Here is a 20,490-nt window from a genome sequence, read left to right as displayed (position 1 = left end):
AAATAATTACTGTCATTATTTTTTATTGCAGTTCAATTTGAGGTGACGCAGAGGAGAAAGACGCTTCTTGGGTGGGTGTGGTATTTCAGGAGAAGGGTTTAGGGACGTGCACGCATCTGCAAGGCACACCTCGGATAAGAATACAAAATAAAATAAAAACCCACCCAGCTAACCAAACCACATTCTTCAAACATTTCTCCTGAACCAAAACAGCCATTAAGTGTGCGAAGGGTTAACCGAACAATCAACAGCTTCACTTTCCAAAATTAGCGAACATACAAACAGGAACATTGAACTGTCAAAATGCCTCAACCTTTTGTTAGTAAACGTCCACAGGATGGAATGTAAACAAGAAAAAGAAAAGATAAAAAAAGGCCTTTAGGATTTCTTTTAACAGTCACCTGAAACCACCATCCGCAAGCTATTGAAAATCCTATCTTACTTGAACCTTTCTGCCACTCATGGTCTGCCATAACAAAGCACTCCTCACCCACCGAACCGGCAGTGAACTGCTTCTAACAGCTAGCAGATGATGAAATGTCAGATGTGCTCTTTGTGGGATTCTCTGTGGAACTGTCCGTGGACGTCAAACGCGACCTGTAAAAGGGCTTAGAGTTAGGTTACCTTTCCGCCCAGATAAAGGGCAATAAAAAACACAGCGCCACTAAATAAGCTGAGGGTGAGAATGCGTCTGCTGTATCGGAGAGCGCTGAAATGGAACTCCCTATTTCATGGTCACTCAGTGACTTTGAGTTTACATATTCCGGTCTAAAACGTTTACTTGGGATTCAGGTTGATATAGATCAATAAGCCAACCAGGATTCCCAAACTACAATACTGAGATAACAACTACTGTAGGAACATGTTCAAAGTGGGTTTAACTATTTTCAGCAGGCAGTTACACTATCCATGATCTATACAATCCTTTTCCTGTGTTAGTATTATAGTTCATTGAAGGAGCTTTCCTGGTATAAAACTAGTAGAAACAGTAGAAAGTCAAAAAGTCTTAAATGTATGTATGCAAGGGGAACAGGTTTGTTCACATGCCTGCCATGCAAATCAGTTCTGAAAATATACTTTTTTTATAGTTTTTCAGAAATTTGACCATCTTGTTGACACTTTGCCAACTTAGATTTAACTTAAAAATTAACATTTTTAATATAGTTACTTTCAAATTCTTATGTAAGCTTTAATATCTTCGTAGTGCAAATTTAAAATGAGCATCTAATCGATGCTATTAGAATGCATGTCCTTATGATAGCGGGCTTTGGATTGACCACTCTGACCACATTGGGGGGGGGGGGGGGGGGGGGGGGGGGGGGGGGGGGGGGGGGGGGGGGGGGGGGGGGGGGGGGGTCAGAGAGAGAATGGCAGAGGCTCTGCATTTGTGTGACAGAGACAGCCCACAGGAGGTCTTGCAGTGATTTCTATTTGGAGGTTGTGCTCCCCTCTGCATTCCCTGACTGGAGATCATTTCACACACAAACATATTCCTGCACCACAGAGGGGATCCCTCTCCATCTCCCCAGTCACTGGTAACAGTCCCAATGTTTTCCTAAGCAAATATGCCCTATGGGCTTTTCCTGTAACATGTCATCACTAACACAGTTCCTCTTTATAGAGGTTTACAGTTTGGGATTTGACCATCATAACCTCCTGCTGTTGCAGGTAGAAGTAAGGACATGCCTGATTAGTTGACAGTGTCCATCAAATCATCAAGGAGGGAAGAAGATTCTCTGTGCCTCCTTGCATCCACCTTCATGGAGTGCAATCTAAATAAAACCGGATGAAGTACACATAAGGGTAAAAGACAGTAGGCTGTAGTATACTGACATCCTTACTTCAGTATAAAACCTATTGCAGAATGATGGGGGTGAAGAGCAGGGCAACAGTAATTTAAGGGAATTCTAATATAGTATTCCTCAATGAGGACAGATTCCATGCTATAACCATCTTCTTAATGCATTATATTGTGCTAGGGGTCACCCTACTTCTACATGCATGAAGGGCCTTTGATACACCAACTTTTCCATGGCATTTTAAGTGCTGAAAATCAGACTCAAAAGTGCAGCTTTGCAGTCTGAATTTAGAACAGGAAGCTAGTTTTCAGATGCCAGTGCAGAATTGCTCCCTGAACAGGAGACGTTTCCCCACAGTCGGCTCGTTCCTCTTATTTAAGGCAATAAAATGGGAGGCCTCTGATAGAGTTTATGAGTCAACTGCTTATGATGGCAGTAGAAGCACAACCCGCATTACAGTTCTTAAAAAGAGCAAAAGAAACAAAATGAGTTAAACACTTGATTAATGGGTAGCCGCCAAACAGAATCTCTGGCTTATAAAGCAAGGGGTTCAAGAGGTTGTAAAATAAATGCTCTTTATAATTCCCACCACTAAACCCAGCTCCTTTATGAGGTTAATCTGTGACTTCTTTTAACAGGATGAAATGATTCATTATGAATCACTGAAGTAGGTGGGCTAACGGCCTAATAAAACAGTGAAGGCTCAAGGACCGTAACCCGACAGTGGCCTTCAGGAAAATCAAACTCTGTGAGAGCAGGTCTGGGAGGGCCTAATGGATTAGTGTTCGTGGGAATGGGAGGGTGCAGTAGCACTCAGAAACGTTATTAAAAAGAGCAGGAAGACAGCTTCCTTCCACGTCTTACTGGTCTCTCTTCAAAGCCAAGGGGGTCTAGAGATAAAGAATTGCAGGTCTTCAAATGACATTAAAAGTTCTCTCAGCTCTTGAGAAAACCAAAGTTGCCACGACCAAGTTAAAAAAAAAATGTAATAAATAAAATAAAACACACCCTGAAACGTACACAATCAAAACATGTTTTTCTTAAGCACAGATTATTTATTAGGCGAAGTAGCTGAGGGCACAAACCACTGTTGCACACAGACCATGACTCCGCATTCCAGGCCAAAGGTTAGGAATGTGAACGCGAAACAGGCCGACCCCAGTGACCGTCGAAGAGCATGCATTTACCCATTTTACCTTTAGAAACATCACATGATCCAGAGACAAGTGCCACTGAATGTTGCAACAGAAAAAGATAGGTAGTAGGACATTGTTACAATGTATGGAAAAGCCATTCTGGCATATTAGCTATGCAACAAAGTAAATATGATGATGTGAAGTTTATCAAGCTTATCAAACACTTGGTCTAACTGTATTACTAAATGCAGGATTACATTACTGACCAGGCATAACAAAACCTATACTAAGTGTGTGCAGTTACTGAAAGCCAACCCTCCAGAACATGCAAAACAGTTCTATTTATCATCGTCATTGTTAAATTTGATACTGCAACAGAACAAATGTTAGTGCAAGTTAATTTTTTGTACTACAGTGGTCTCAATTTTTCACTGACTTCCACATTAGAAAAGGTAAAGAAATCTTTTTCTGAATTTGTGAATTATTAATTCATAATACAACAAGAACATTTAATGTCATTGCAGAAATAAACATAAAAAAAAAGGAAAAGTGAATGTTCGGCACATGGGCCGAGTTTATGAAATACAAAGACTTGGGGATTGCAATGTCAGAGGTATGGCAACCATGAAGTAGAAAATACTGTCTCCCACCCTTCAAATCAGGGTAATCTGCATTCAGCCACGCTCGGTCCAACATTCCCTTTTCTCTTTCCAGAACGGTTATCAGTAAATTTGCATCCGCACAGCAGTAAGCAGTCTAGTAGCTTTCTGCTCAGCTAATACAGGTACTTTGCTCCCTGTTGGACCCAGCTAAACGTCACAGTTGTTATTTCTCCTTCTTTCAGAAGCAAAATGCATTTGCCAGCCTGGGACAAACTAGTTTCTGAAAAGGGGTGGCTTTGGGTAGTCAAGACACAGGAGAACAGCTGGTGTTTAGATGGTAGTAAATCACACTGAAATAAGCTTCACACACACACCCTGTATCCCACCTTTCCCGCCCCTTCTCCCAAAAAAATAACCTCTTCCGACTCAATGGATCACACAACAAAGACTGCCACAGCTTGCAGCCAGCCAGCCAGCAAGCAAGCAAGCAAGCGTGAGACACAAATGAGACGGCTTCATTCAGGGTCCCGTGGAAGCAGATATAGGAGAGTGAAAGAGATCTGCCACCACCAGCAGCCACTACAACAATATAGCAATCTTATACCATTATCACAGCTGGGTGTCTATTCTGAGTACAGACGGTGACTATGGAGACCGCAGTGGTTATGGGAATAGACAGAAGTGATGTGTTCAGGTCAAAAATGCCATTCAGAATCTTTCCAGGACTCGCTGGTATCACTCAGCAAGACTGGCGCTGACTTGGGAGAGGCTACACAAGCGACAACGCTCTGAGAAGGATTGTTATTATTTTGTATTATGAATATTGTTTTAATAGCGTTTATTATTATAGGGATGGTAATAAACAGGGTGCAACGTTTTTGTGTATTTGATTACCTGAACTCTGGTCCCTTATGCTACCAAGAGCAAAAGGCAAATGCGTGCGCACAAGCAGACAGCATAACAGTGTAAGTCGGTAAAGTTTATCCAGGTTCGCAAAGTGTACAAACAATGTCCATGACGAGATTTCATCGCTCTGTACCCTATTTCCTTAGGCACAAGTTTTTTTTCTTTTGTTTACTGAATTAAAATACACAGAACTCAATAAGTAGCAACGTCACAGCGCGTATCTCTTCCAATTAAAGCAACAGTAGCATAATATTGCGCAAACCACCAAATAATAATTTTTGCTGTAATGTATTCAGAATAAAATAACACCTATCATATAGCAACCTAAATATTCTACATCTGTTTAATTCTAACAAATAATATTTAACATAATCAGTGTAAATACTGTAACCTGGACAAAATAGAAAATACCTTCCAACATTACAATAGTTTAACATTTCTAATTACAACCAGCCATCAAGTACTGACATCAGATGAATCGAAGTCAAGTTACATTATTTATTCAATAACCTGTAAATAATTCAAAACAAGGATACCTGTTTGTACTTTCAATGGTCAGTGCAAATGTTGACGTTACTCCATCCATTCAAAGAAAATCAACAGTAGATGTTTTACATTGAACTACAGTCCAGAGTTAAAAAATGACTCCTTTCCAACTCCAAGTATCTTGCCTTTTCTTATAGTCACTGCATTGTTGTGCTTAACATTTAGTATATCTTTATATTCATCATAACGTTAAATCACCTTTCCGATTTCAATGTTACCCACGTTTGGATTACCATACTTCTTTTAGCACGTGCAATACACGTTTAATGGCTGAAGTAACATATTGAAAGGCTTTGTTTAGCCTTTAAAAACACAAGCTCAGTGGCCCAAGGGGCCAGTAGTTAAAAATTTAAACGTAGAACCCTGTTATGGGTTATGGCATAGCCTCAATAGATACATGCAGAGGCATCTTCTATTCATTTACATATAGTATATAAAATGCCACAAGGCCCAACCTCTACACACTTATCTTTATCCCATTTGACCAGAATATCCTTCTGAAAGGTGCCAGTAGGATCCTTAGGCTTGTGTTACAATTTTAGCTTCTAAACATGGATTATAAAGCATGATAGTTGCTCTACAAAGCAGCAGGTTCAAATGAGCCTTTGATTGTTTGGGGTTTTTTTTTGTAAATACACATTATTGCCATCCTATCTAGGGATACAATCTGCAAGGTTTTGAGTGGAGCTGCATATTAGTTTCTGCCATTTGCTAAATGTCTCACCACAGGAGGGATGCCCACCCTTCTACTGGAAGCAGGGTTTCATTTCCACCATGGTAAGCCAAAACCACAAGATGTCTTCCTACACTTAGCGCTTCACACAAACAAGACATTTCGCCTAGCTAGGCCTAAACAAACAAATCTGTTGGTTTTTGCATAGAAATGTACGTAGGATATCTGTTCTTCCCACAACATCCCCTTCTCTTCACTCCAGTGGGAATAGAGCTGTGGAGAAGATCACTCAAGTCCAATGTTGTGTAATAGCAGCCACTACAGGGTCATCTGTTCTACAGAATCATTCCTCCAGCGAGATGCCTTGACTTAGTCTCAGTAACAACAATCCACAATCTTTAAACACCACAGGGCTCCTAGTTACTTAAGCAATACAGCACCCATGAGTCAACAACACCCCAAACCATGCCTAGATAACCACTGGATTATATTCACAGATAAACAGGCTGCCTATCTAACCATCTCTATTCTACAAAAACTGTCACTGATGGAAAGCCAGCACTAAATTATGTAAACAAAGGTACCCAGTAAGTACTGTGAAGCTCAAACACCAACTCAGAGTAATGACAGGGAATACCTAAAACAGCACTATGATACCGCATAGCAATACACACCCCAGAGTGTCACGCAATTTATTTTGCTCCTGTGGTTTATGGTCTTCAGCAGAACTCCTGGAGTGCACAACTTTCGCCTGTCTCAGTTCCATGTGTCTATTACATGTTTAATGGCTGAAGTATGTCCAACTCATAATCTTTGTAGCATTACACTGCCAAAATTTGCTCAAAACTTGCCACTGAAATGACTCAGATTTAACTTCCAATTATAACTTACTATTTAAAGTCCTCACAGGTGCAAAATTAAAGAAACCTTTGGTTTAACTGCCAAACCACACACACAAATCAGCATGCATTGCACTGTCCCAGTGTCCCTGTCTACAATGACACATGGTTGTGATGTCACCAAATACTACAAACGCTGGTAAATCATTTGAGTGTGAAAAAAAAATATATTATAATACAGATAATAGCACCAACTCCACCCCCCACCCCCCAATTTCAGATAGCACCAACACCACCACCACTAAAGTCAAGTCCTTTCCTTACTGTCCTTCTATTATATCACCCATCCCCAGCAGGGGCCATTTTAAACAGGCTCACCATATGCCTTGATTCACTTGTTGGCTTTTCCTCTTTGCCACCATCTGGCCTATTAGTTCAGCCAAAATAAAAAAATAGGGTGGAGAGAGACCCAGACACAATGAGACTGAGGCAGCCCATCTGCTCAGCGCCAGACTCCCCAATCATTACGGCACAAAGGCAGCGTTTAACCCAAACACAAGCCTTCGTTTATTTAACCTGTTCCTCTCCATCAACTGAACCAACACACAAACTGACAACCCTGTTAGAAGGGGGGCTGAAAAGAAAACCTACCCACCAGCTTCAAGTAACATGCCTAGGAACATAGCTGTAAATGGGCTGACTATGGCCGTGATCAAAGCATCTCTATAGGTGGTAGACTGCGGCCTATAGCTGTCAACATTTACTGTGCAAACACTCTACAAGTACCGTGGTACCAGCTCCAGGTAAAACTGTAGCTATGTAACCCTTTCAGTGGTTACACTATGGCTAGATCAGCCTTCAATGTGTTACATATGAAAAACATTTTAATAGACAAGAGTAGTGTTTCAATATCTGGCCTCAGGTGGGTCTAATTTACTGAAGCTCGCTAAAAGGCTTGCCAAATACATCCCACTCCTAAAAGACAGACACATCACCCCAATCTCCAGTCCAGTCATTCAATTGTATTTGTTGCATCAGCAGGGATATTTGGTCATTTTGTATCACTAAACAGAAATATGCTATTTTAGGAGAGCATTGCCTTCCAATAAATGAAAACAAATAGATATTAGATGATGATGTTAATGAGCAGGACAGCAGTACCCTGGGTGGAACTGGAATTTTTTTTTCAATCCTCAGAACAGATGGGACATCAGTTTCAGCAGTTAGCTGGCCTGCTGGTAGACGTACAGATTCCTCCAGGGTATACAAGTACTACCTACGGGAACACAGATACATCAACACCACCTTCAAGTCTAAAATCCTAGGTCACACATGCAGCACTCACAACACTTCAATTAGTGGGCTAGTGTTCACCCATAACATCCCCACCACTCTCCCACAGAAAAAGGAAGAAGCTCAGATTAGAAACCTCACAGTCAGTAAGAATTACCCTGACAGTAATGTGATCACTTCTACTGCATGTAAAAAGAGAATAAATGCAATTAATTGCCATGTCCTTGAATGATAATGCAAACTGACAACCGGCTCAATCTAATCTGTGCACGGGTTCTCCATGCGGTCAGGCTGCCCAATTACTAATGCTATCTCTTCGCTTTCACACCTTATAATGAAGCGATGGCAGGACTGCTGTACCTCCTAATGCGGGTCTAACATGTTCCTCCAGAGCTAATTGCTGTCAGCTCACCCACTCACTTCAGCACTGCAGAGAGGGACTGAAATAAAGGGCATATCCAATCCATTGGTGCCTCCCAGATCCAAGAGGCTGACACTCCTCCATTGGATCTAAAAGGCTCACACCCCCCCTCCCCCTCATCGAATCCAAGAGGCTGACACCCCCCCTCCACCTCCACCTCCACCTCCACCACCACCTCATCATCGAATCTCCAAGAGGTGAGGAGGAAGATCCAAGAGGCTGACACCCCCCCCCCCGCCCATCGAATCCTAGAGGCTGACACTCCCCCCCGCCCATCGAATCCAAAGCTGACACTCCTCCATCGAATCCAAGAGGCTGGCACTCCTCCATTGGATCCAAGAGGCTGACACCCCCCCCCCCCCCCCCCCCCCCCCCCCCCCCCCCCCCCCCCCCCCGCCCCCCGCCCCCGCGCCCTAAGCTGACACTCCTCCATTGGATCCAAGAGGTAACCTGACACTCCCCCCTTGACCATCGAATCCAAGAGGCCAACACTCCTCCATCGGATCCAAGAGGCTGACACTCCCCCCTCCCACCATCGAATCCAAGAGGCTGACACTCCCCCCGCCCATCGAATCCAAGAGGAGGACACTCCTCCATCGAATCCAAGAGGCTGGCACTCCTCCATTGGATCCAAGAGGCTGACACCCCCCACCCCCCCCGCCCATCGAATCCAAGAGGCTGGACACTCCTCCATTGGATCCAAGAGGCTGACACTCCCCCTCCGCCCATCGAATCCAAGAGGCCAAACACTCCTCCATCGGATCCAAGAGGCTGACACTCCCCCCTCCCCCCATCGAATCCAAGAGGCTGACACTCCCCCTCCCCCACCACCATCGGATCTCCATCGATCCAAGAGGCTGACACTCCATCGGATACAAGAGCTTGACACCCCCCCTCCCCCGACACTCCTCTTGCCGTCTCCCAGATACAGTAAACACTGCATCTGCCCCTTTGAGTTTGTTTCTGCTTGAGACCGGTTTACCGAAACACAGGACAATAGAATACTGAAGCCATTGCTTGTTATTAATAGTGACTCGAGAGCTTGACAACCGGTTATTAACCAACAATCCTGCGCTCAGAATTCACTGCAGTCCCAGAGAGATTTCGACAGCTGCTGTGCAATGAAAAGCAGAACGGTTATTTCTCAGAGGGAGAGCTGTTTTTTGAAAACCTCAAACCATAAGCAGGAGCATTTTTTTACATTAATTTGCTGTATAATGTTTAGTTTCAGAAGTATTTATTTATTTTATTTTTTTTAAAGCTTTGGTGGGGTATATGCAATACATGTAAACGTTTTTTGCTCAAAAGAGCCAACTTCCCAACGTTTCGTATGTTTAACATTCCTTTGTCAAGGGAATGTTTGTTTGAAAACAAACAGTGGAGGTACTTATAGGCTTTTGATGCCACAGTAACTACAGTCACTTATTTAGACTGAAATCTATTAATGTGTTTGTGATGTCATTTACTACATCGCTAAGGATTTAATGATCTACTGTTCCTTCCTATTTAAACCTTCAGGCATCACGGTACTGAGTATTTATCCATTCATTTTCTTTCATTCTTCTGTACTGTACATGTATTTTATTTTTTTAAATTGTAGGTCATTCATGTTATGTTCATCATTTGTAAAGTGTTGAACTATTGGTTCATGTACTTTTTTTTATGTTTGATAAGTGATTCTGCATTCTTTCCGTGTGTGTGTGTATATATATATATATATATATATATATACTTTTTGTCTCATCTGTCACAGCAGCACGCTTACCAATTCTGAAATCATGTGCTAATGTATTCTTATTATTTATTATTTATTTATATATAATATATATATATATATATATCTATATATATATATATATATATATATATATATATATATATATATATATATATACACACACACACACACACACACACACACACACACACACACACACACACACAACACACACAAATGGGAATTTATAAGACAATTTCAGGAGAAATATCTTTTGTAGTAAAAGTTTTGTTGTGGTTTTGTCAATTCATTAATCGGAGCAGCTCTATAATATATATATATATATAAGATAGCTATATAGCATTTATATATATATATATATATATAATATTTCTTTTGAAAGAAGCCAGTAAAGGGCAGGATCACTGCTCATTCAAGGAAAGCAGCTGTCTCAAACACTCCAGTTTTTTCTGCCCTTAGCAACTCTTGACCGGTTCTAATTACTTCCTGACCCTTGACCCCTGTCAGCTTGTAAACGGGCAAATTTAAAAAAGACAGGGTTTGTTTTGCACTTTCACATTTTCATTTAATTCAATACCACAGCAGTAAAGGGTGCAAGTATAAACTGGGAAAGACTAGTTTAGAAAGTATCGATTGCACTTAGATGTGAAGTGCAAGCAGGTCACAATCTGAAACACGTGCATTTTGATTACACCAATAATGATAAATTGTGACTATTGACATCTGACAGATCTGAGGAGGCTGCATCTCTCTGTTACACCCCAAAACAAAAGGCATCACAGTGTGTCCACTAGGCCCACAATACTAGCTTCCACCCTACTGAAAAATGTTCTGTTTGAAGTCTATGCATTGTTGACCTTCTGTCCTGCCAGTTTTGAGCTGACTTCAGCTGACAGCAGTATTGACTGACTGGATTACACTACTTTCTAGGCACTATGTCCCAGCTCCACAGAGGTAATCAACTGTAAAGTTTAGCCTCCAGTCAGAGACCAAAACCTCCAGCTCTCCAGCAAGCGCCAGTTCTGTAACACACCCTTAATTTGGCCTTGGCTACAGCTAAGAGTTGCCACCTGCACAGTTTGAAGCAGAAGCAGCCATCATCTGGCAGGCTTCTAAATCTGGTACTACACTTTGAGGTGTCACAAGCCTTACAAGAAGACAACTACAAATCCTCTTTTTGGTTTGTGGATTGTGTTTATTCAAGGCACACATCTGGTGCAGGACATCATACATATTACACTGCACATATTTTAATTGATTTGAATGATGCAGCTGTTCAGTTAAGATCCATGCAGGAGGATTCTACAGCTCTTGCTTGTTCCTCAACTTCCTTACTTTGCATGTTAAAAAAAAAAAAAAAAAAAGACGACAACCTCGTTTACAGTCAGATACAAATCCAGTACCTCTCCAGCAACAGTGACATGTATTGATTTTAACATGAAAGGAATACAAAATCGATCTATAAAACTGCAATATTCAACACATTTCCAAAGCTACTGCCATAGATACAGACTGTATGACGCCGAAAGCCAACAGCTAAAGCAGTACAATTGAAATATTTTGTTGTTAAATATATGTAACCGTGCTTTATAATCAACACATCATGTCTAATACATCGGACTGCATCTCAAATGCTGCACAGCACCCACATTCATATGTTGTTACAATTAATGTGGGCCTAGGGGTAAATGACTTGAATATACTTTACACGAGCAATATATATAATGTATATATATATTATATATATATATTATATATATTAAATTTTTTTTTTTTTTTTTTTTTCTATGCATTCAATAAACATGCTAAAACAGCAGGTGGCAAGGTTTCTATTCTTCAGCAAGCTACTCGTTAACAACCAAATTCCACAAGGTTTCTGGGAGAAAAAAATGAAATCAATTGAAGCGCAGCAGCTCCTGCTCAAAGCTGCTGATGCTGGCAGTTCCAGTTTGCTGCTGCAAGCAAGTGTTTTCTCCCTAATTACATTCAATTATTGGACAGGCCTGTAGTTTCACAATGCGGTCCTTTCATTCTCCCAGAAGCCTTCACTTCCCTTGCATGAGAAAAAAGGGGGGAAAATAGCTTTGGCAGGAAACATTAGGTAAACAACAGCTGCGAAGTATGCCTTGGCCCTGCCCCCTGTAATGTACTCTCCTGGCCCACTCTGTGAAAATGGTATGTTTAATACACTTACGGGGCATCGATTTCACAGCAGCAGTTTGCTCATTAAAGTTTTGGGCTTGCTACTTTGTCGAATATTGATGACTTATCTAATGTAAGTGTTTTCCTCTTAAGACTTTAAAATGTGTCATGCCTGGAAAAGGTGCCCAGTGTCTGCCAGAGACACCTGTTGGTACTGGTATGCTTAAACAGGATAAATGAGTCTTTGTTCAGGACATTGCTGTGCTCAAGCCACATTGTACCAGCTACAACAACCTTCAACTGCAGCATTCTTCAGGCTCCAGCGACTTGACAAACATGAAAGTCACTTCAGAAGTCACGTATACACATGCAACCTGACTAATAAAGCCTTCGCTAGACTGACCCTCTAACAGATCAGGTAGAGATTGATCTGACCGCTGCCCACCGCTGGTCTTGAACGTTTCCTGGCGGCGAGCAGCTTTGCAGTAATTAAGCAGACATGTTTAACTGTCAGCATATCCACAAGAATAATGCATTAACTGCGTCACTGCATTGTTGGCCCCCGTCTGTCTAAATAAAGCATAAAAGAGACAGGTGTAGGGCAGTACCATCAGCCTTCTGCTGCAATGAAAAATCTAGCTTAAATGCACAGGTCTGTACATCAAACACTGATCTGAATTTTGGGAGAAGACATTAACAGGCAAAAACTATTCCAGCTCTCCCAGTAGGTCCTATTGCATAACAATGAAATGTTGCAGAACATGTGAATTAGATCTGAAAGCACTGGCACCAATTTGTGTGGTATCACGTACTTCACTGCCAATCTAGTTCTCTTACCTTCTTTTTGGGAAGCCCTTCCTCCTTGGCCCCCTTGCTACTTTTCCCCAGTTTGGTGGCCTTCTGCTCCCCCGGCTGTTTGGTGGTGATCCGGATCTCAGGGGGGCAGATGTAATTCTCAAGGCTTTTGGGGGGCTTCTTCGCCCGCTTGGTGGTCTGGATTTTGAGCTTGAGGCTCCCCTCAGAGAAGCTGGCCTCCTTGATTGAGAACTCCTGCTCCTCCAGCCCGTCCCCCTGCGCCCACTTCTCACTGTCCGTGTTCGAGTCCACATCCCTGCCCAGCCCCAAGTCATCCTCCTCTTCAGGGTCGACCCTCTCTCCACCCGCCGGGACCCCTTTGCCAGGGGCAGGGAGGGGACCTCCAGTCCCACCCAAGATGTTGCCCGGATTGGGGACACCCCCTCCCAGGTGAAATTCAGCCTCACCTCCCTTTGGTCGAGAAGGGCCACTAAGTTCTCTTTGCTCCATCGACGATCCCGACACTCGCTTCAGGATAAGGAATTCTTGAGTATCTCAGATGGCTGTCCAATAATCCCGGTGAGAATAGGCTCAGATATCCCAGCAATCTACTGCTCCAGCAATCCCAGATATAGACACAACTTCAAAAGTGTAACTGTAAGAGATGAGAAGAAAGACGATTAAATAACTTTGGTACAAATCGGTAACGAGACTCTTGATAACGACACACAATGGGTTTATCAGCCTCATGACGTTGCTTGAATGTGTGCAACAAGCAACTAACCAAGAAAAAAAAAACATTTTAAATAAATATGAACTGGGGGGGGGGGGGGGGTGCCTTAGTTTTTAATAGTATTTGCCTTGTTTGAGATCAGACTTCAATATGGTAAGGGTTATGTACAGAACATGCAAGTTACTTACATCTTCTGAGTAATTGGGATTATTTTTTTTATAAATCAGGAGGGTCAATGTTACAATAGTAATGCATACCCTTTTTTACATGTTTACTAGTGACAAGTCACACACTTGATTTTATATAACAAGACTCATTGCTAAGGGTTTGCATGTAAATTCAGCAAAAAATGGTTGATTCCCAAAACATCCACTAGCAACCCACTTCTAAACAATGACAAAGGGGGACAAAAGGTTAGGAAATTAATTTTTAGAATATGTTAATAAAGTACACCAGCGTAGGTATCGACACAGAATGGAAACAAAAACACATCAGCCCACAAGCTAGCCTTGCAGAGCACAAGGACAGCACAGACCTACTGTACGTGCATGCACGAAAACCACAGTGCACCGGCTGAGAACTGGGTCACCCTGTCGTGAAGGGTACAGCATGCTTACTACAGCAACTACCCATACGAACCCCATTCCTTACTTAAAAGAAAATTCTCAAAGAATTACATTCTCAACTACAAAAAGAAATGTGATGTTTCAACTTATTTTTACTGTTTCAGAAAAGAAAGAAAAAAACAGGATTTACACAGAGTTAAGCAGCAGTATTTGGATATGTCACTGTGTAGACCTGGGGTGGTCAATAAGAAATTGATTATATTTCAGATGTAAGGCCTATCGGATGACTGCAGTTCTCTGTGCCTTACAACAATCTTCTAATCAAAGCAGTGAATCGGGCTTATTCAATGCAGTTGACCGCAGAGGATAAAACAGCAAGTTATCCTTTTTCAAACTCACAACACAGACACACTGACAGTATTTAAGTTTGTTTGTTTGTTTTTTTATCCACTGAGCAAGTACAATATGGTAGGCTGTATTTGTAGGCACCCCCCCAACATACTGACCCTACAGTGTGCCTTTACACTGCCTAGAAAATCTGCCTACCAAGCGGACAAAGGGAGAACGTTTCATATCTCCCAAAAGACTACTAACAAAGATGAACAAGTCCTACCAGAATGGTGGCTTTAGCTTACGATACAAGCTTTGGTGTTGCACCAACACAAGGAGGTTATATTTACTGTTACTGTTTAAAAAGTTACACAATTTAAAAATCCATTAAAAAATAATAATAATAATAATTAATCAATAGGCAGACAAAAGTATAACCTCCCTCAAGCCCACAAACATGGGTTTAAATTGGGCATACACTGGACAACAATCTGAGACAGACATACTTGCATCTCCCTAACTCCAACAAATGTTTTCTTCTTGTTATTTCCCCCCAAAAAAACATTTTAAATCAGTCATTCTTTCATAATAAGCTTATAAATGTGGATTAAATGCTTTCATTTACATGGAAAGCCTCAAGAAACAATCTCATTCAATGGTGTTGGGAGTAATAATACACGGCAGTCCTGATAATGCTTTAATCTGGCTTCAAATTGGACATCAAAGCTTGCGGATGAGGGGAAAGGGTCAAAGCACAGCGAGAACAGCTCCATGGCCTATCCAATCTCAGCTGCCCTCTGTGCTGTCATCGAGAGCTCCCCGCTGCTGGGAGCCAAGTGCTAGAGCCTGTTCCCGTGGCAACAAAAGAGGGCCCCTCACTAGCTGACACCTCACTGATGTGGACTGCCAAGGTGCAAAATGTTCCTTCCCACAGTGAAGTGTAAAGGGTTGGTAACTCTTCCAATCATCTCACAATGGAGGAGAAACCTATTCCTGGGCACTGGCAAAAAGATGAAAAGGAGACCGACAGAACGCATCATGCCCATCATTGGTCCCCTTATAACAATTTAAAAACAGCCGCACATCTATTTATAGAAACATAATATACCCCTTCTATGAAACATGGCTATGAAAACTGTGGGACTTCATAGCTGTTCCAAAGCATTCTAAAGAAGTCCTTTATGTAGGACCTATGAGGGAACAAATGAAGATCAGCCTGTTCCCTGCAGTGCTGCTTATCAAAGACTGGCTCAGTAGCATGTTTTTGTAAGTGTATATCTCACAGGATTAAGCAGTGCATGCCACTGAAACAAGACCAGGGCATTACAAGGCTGGAACCGCTGGAGTGAATCCTGCAGCTGCTCCAGTCCCACCCACATGAGCAGGTGGTTAGGCAGTCGCTGCTTGAGGAGCCCAACAAAATGGAATAAAACAGGGAAAATCTGGCCATCAGCACGCAGTTATTTAAATGACCAACAACCAACTAGCTGTTTTACTCAAAGATTTCCATTACGGTTTAGAAGTTTGAGGCAATTGGAATGAACACACACTGCTTCTCCAAGAGACTGGCAAGCAGACTTTGAAAAGGCCATTAACAGAGTCAGATACAGGATCAGGAGCTGGGGGTTTTCAGGTCCTCTGAATTACAAGTACTGCTTTGCAGCCCCGGTGGCTGTAGGAATGAAACCCTGTTAAGACTGTCGTATTGAGTTCCAAGGACTTCATAGGAACGTGTGCCTCCTGCTCAAAAGGATAAATATTGTATTCAACATTCAATAGCAGCCAGGGAAATTGTCATTTTTCAAGAGGACTGCAACATTTTTTGATGCTCACATTTTAAGTTTAAAAAATCATTTTAAAAACATTTATAGAATAGATAAATATACTCATCACACTTAGTGTACCATTTCTGATGGTACAATTAAACCTTAATTAGCACAGAACAACCACCTTGAAGTAGAAACACACAAGTAGCACACAAGACAGGCTTGTTGATTTAGACGCTCTGTGTTTTGGGGAGGGGAAATGGGCCATTCCATGGAAATGGGGTACAAAAAGTGGGACAAGACCAGCAACAAAAAATATTCACAAATAGGAAAAATAAAACCATCATAGTAATCTATAGTGTTTAGTGACAGTAATCTATATAGTGACAGCTTCCTTCTGCATTTCATTAGAGCTGGTTGAACACCATGATCATTTTATAAAAACGTATGTAACATGCACAGACAAAACCCCAAATCTGAAACAGAAATTGTTGTTTTTCAAAGTTTCTCATTGCTTTATAATAAATATTCGTTAAACTAATTATTCACATTTTTATCATGGGCAAAATAATAAATGTATCTGCTACATTACAATACATATTTGATGCGGACCTCAATAAAGTCAATTTGCCGTTTAGTTAATTACATATTTATTACACCTATAAGCATTTGTTACTGTATATTGGATATTAAATCAATAAAACTGATAAACTAAAACCTTTAGACAGTTTGAAGTCTAGTTATAATTGATGATAGCTATTTTCAGCCGACAGTTCTTGCAGTCCTTATAACGTATGTAACAGGAGACAGAGACAGTTAAGTTTGTCCCAGTTCCAAATATAACACTCCATAAAAGTAATATAAACCAAGATATGTATTGTTAAGCCTAATATTAACAATAACTCTATTTATCCAGCAAGGCCAGTGAGGCATAAGCCCTGGGACTTGAAACAGAAACAATGTGCTTGTGACTAAGACGAGGACATGCTTTCCTCTTGGCTCATGGAGAACCTCCCTCGCAGGGGCGAGACAGAACCGATCGGAGCAGGAACGAAGGCCCAGGGATAGAAAACTGAAAGGACGGGGAACAACAAATTCAGAACAGCGGAGAAAACCAAAGGCAGCAGAAAGACAAAGAGATTCTATGACTATCGTTGAAAGGAGAAAAATCGCCTCGACGGAGAACTGAGATTAGAGGCGAGGGAATATCACTAGTGATGGGGAGACGAAGAAGGAGGGGGGGGTACTCTTTGCCATCCCCGCATGGAGGCTAATAGATAAGATTTGAGAATTCTCAGGGAGAGATGCAACTTGTCTTTTGCGTGAACGAGAAAAGATACAATGACATCCTGGTTGAAGGGTGAATGGGATGTTCGATTTTGCTTGCAGAATATCGTTAAGGTGGACGAGCCAGTTGCGAAGGAGCGGGTGAATGGAGCAAGAGCTCCAAAATGAATGTGCGTCTTGAGCATCTGTACACACTCTTTATACACAAGCAGAAGTGCATTATATTACGTTACAGCCACTGGTTCACAAGTTAGCACACTCTACGTTATTTTACTTTTTAAAATTTGAGCAGGATGTCACATGGGCCGCAGTTCGCTGATTGCTCCGCAAGAGGCCCGCGGGTTGAGAACCCCTGCACTAAAGCTTTCTAAAAACCAGCTGGCTAACAATTTTGTGTTCACTTACATTTTCCCTCATTAAAAAGGGCATTGCCTTTATCAATATGACAGTATGTGGTGAGCTACAGTAGCATAGTGGACCTGGTTTAAAGGCAAGGGCCTGATGAGAACACTGTGCAGAACCTTGGTAAATGGTCTCCCTGCACTTCAAACACCACATCACACAACAGTGTTCCTACTACTAGGCAAGGTTTCTTTCAGGTGACATCAGTTACAGGTCATTTAACACAAAAAGGACGCCCTCTGACTGCAGGCTGCTCGCATGCCGTCAGCACATGGATAGTTTAACACATGTTACATAATTTCCTGTGGAATTGACCATTTTCTTAATAAACCCAGCATGTATTACAAGTATAATAAAACAAGCAGGCTGATTCTTCAGCCTTTAGCTTTGGGGATTCCATGCTCTCTGTAGCTTTGGAAATCTTCTGTATCAATACTGTGCACTGCTGATGCAGTCACAATGTGTGTATTAAGGCTGACTTGTCCCAGATGACACTCCCTCTATTCCCCCAGTTGTCCCCTATCAAAATTCTGGCCTGGAGTCAAATTGCTTGCACTGGCCTTCTTAGCAGCAAATGCACGAAAGTCAACAGCTGTGCAACTTAAATATGACAGCTTTCAACAACTGTGTGCAAAGCTGGCTGCTGCCGTTATACATGATAGAATTGCAAAGACAGCCACCATCCCACCATTAGAAACATACAAGTACCATTGGCAACTGATTTATACTACACTCTCTTTGTTCTTTCAATTATAATAATTGGCAGGGGCATTGGTTAAAAGCAAAAGCATAATGAAGGTAAAGTTTTAACAAAAAAGTGCAAAGTAACAAAAACAAAACCTTCACAGTGTTTAATGTATTCATTTTGGTCACATAATTCCTTCCAAACCTGTATCTATACCAGTGGTTAGGAATACGGGACCACTCGAGTCCAGATTTGTATTTCAACCAGGAACCAGTGAGTGTACAAGCCAAGCTTACCAGACACCTTCCTGAATACTGATTAGAGCAATCCGAAGCAAAGGAAAGAACTGAGGCAGAGAAGTGAATTACTGAGCCGGGAACAAACACCCAGTAAACACAGAGTATATATATGAAGATGTACACACAGAGTATATATATGAAGACGTACAAACGTATACAGGCACACAAACACCTACAACACTGTAAGGATGCTAATTGATTTGAAATCATCCAGACGTGCACCTGCTTCTCAATGGGAAAAATGGCCATCAGACTGAACGCATATTAATGGGCAAATGTTGTTGACGTCTGAAGTTAGTGTCCCATAAAGCTCAGCATCATCCACCGTTAGGGAATTGTTAATACTGGGAAAGCACTTCTTTGTTTGTATCAACCTCCCATATGGGTTTATAATCATAATTTTCTACACACACACACACACACACACACACACAACATTGCCAAGGAGGAATGAAAACCAGGTCTTCTTCCCAGCAAAGACAGCCAGGTTTCAAACCTCCCCATCCATTATCTTCGATGCACACATTATACAGTTTGAATTGGGTGACTGGCATCACAAGATAAATAAGCTTGGAGATAATATCACGCAGCACAGGGAGAAATCAGTGCAGACGCCCCCTGGAGGGCTGCTTCCTGGTAAGAACACTTGTTATTGGTTTTCTGCTCATCAGGCAAACTGCCTGGCTGCCTTGACAGCAACAAAACAGAGCGATGGGAGGAAGACACACTCCGAGAAAAAGGGACACTCGGAAGTAACTCGTAAATATGCATGTTAGACCAGCGTTGAGATCTTTATCTGGTCTCAATAAAAAATGGGTTTTCAAGGCATTTTTCAACTCTACTCCAGCTCCAGTCGGAAACTGAATCTTACTGAATTCAGCTCCTCACTGTGACTCTTCATTGGTATGATTCTTTAAAAAAGGGGGTATGCGTGCAGGGCTCAGCATTGTGAGCTTATGGGTTGTCTACCATAATGTTTTGGAAGCCAATTGTGTGCCATGTGGAAAAAAAACATAGGATTCTGTTTCATTTATTACACGTTTAAACTTTAAAATACATAGTTTAAAACGTTAAAATAAAAAAGAAACATTGAGATAGTGCTGCTACTTATTTTTAAATAGTCTTTCTATAAATTACTGCTTATACATCTAGAAATAGGACTGATTTTCACTAATGTAAATAATACTGGGCTTCAGTCCCGAAACAATAATAAACAAAGGCAATGTGCCGGCACAGCCCCCATGCTGGTGGTGACTGCACAGTGATTAGTGACTTAGTGCAATAGTTGTAATCCAGGTTTTAATGCTGGCTTGACAGCGACAGCTCCCGGGTGTTTAGCCGTCTAAGAATTACAAATAAACACAAACATACAGCACTTAAGGTTATCTTATCTCTGTACTCCTTTTACAGGTCCGTCCGTAACCATAACAAAGGAACAGATTGCTTGGCAACATCCCCTGAAATACCCTTAGTCACGCCTTCTTCGGTAGCAAGGGGTGCGTACTAAATTCAACAGTACTGTTGAGCGTTGA

General features: G+C 41.6%; 1 protein-coding gene across 2 annotated transcripts in view; it reads right to left on the bottom strand.

The window, feature by feature from the left end:
* LOC121313816 (SET-binding protein-like) overlaps nt 1-20,490 on the bottom strand; it is an 80,585-nt gene that overhangs the window by 50,565 nt on the left and 9,530 nt on the right. For both annotated transcript variants that reach the window (XM_041246619.1, XM_041246613.1), the window contains exon 2: nt 12,933-13,545. In XM_041246619.1, the coding sequence (XP_041102553.1) occupies nt 12,933-13,400 (468 nt within the window). In that variant the 5' untranslated portion in view covers nt 13,401-13,545. The remainder of the gene's footprint in view (nt 1-12,932; nt 13,546-20,490) is intronic.

Source organism: Polyodon spathula, chromosome 1, assembly GCF_017654505.1.
Source record: "Polyodon spathula isolate WHYD16114869_AA chromosome 1, ASM1765450v1, whole genome shotgun sequence".
Lineage (NCBI taxonomy): Eukaryota > Metazoa > Chordata > Actinopteri > Acipenseriformes > Polyodontidae > Polyodon > Polyodon spathula.
This window is presented reverse-complemented; position numbering and strand designations above follow the sequence as displayed.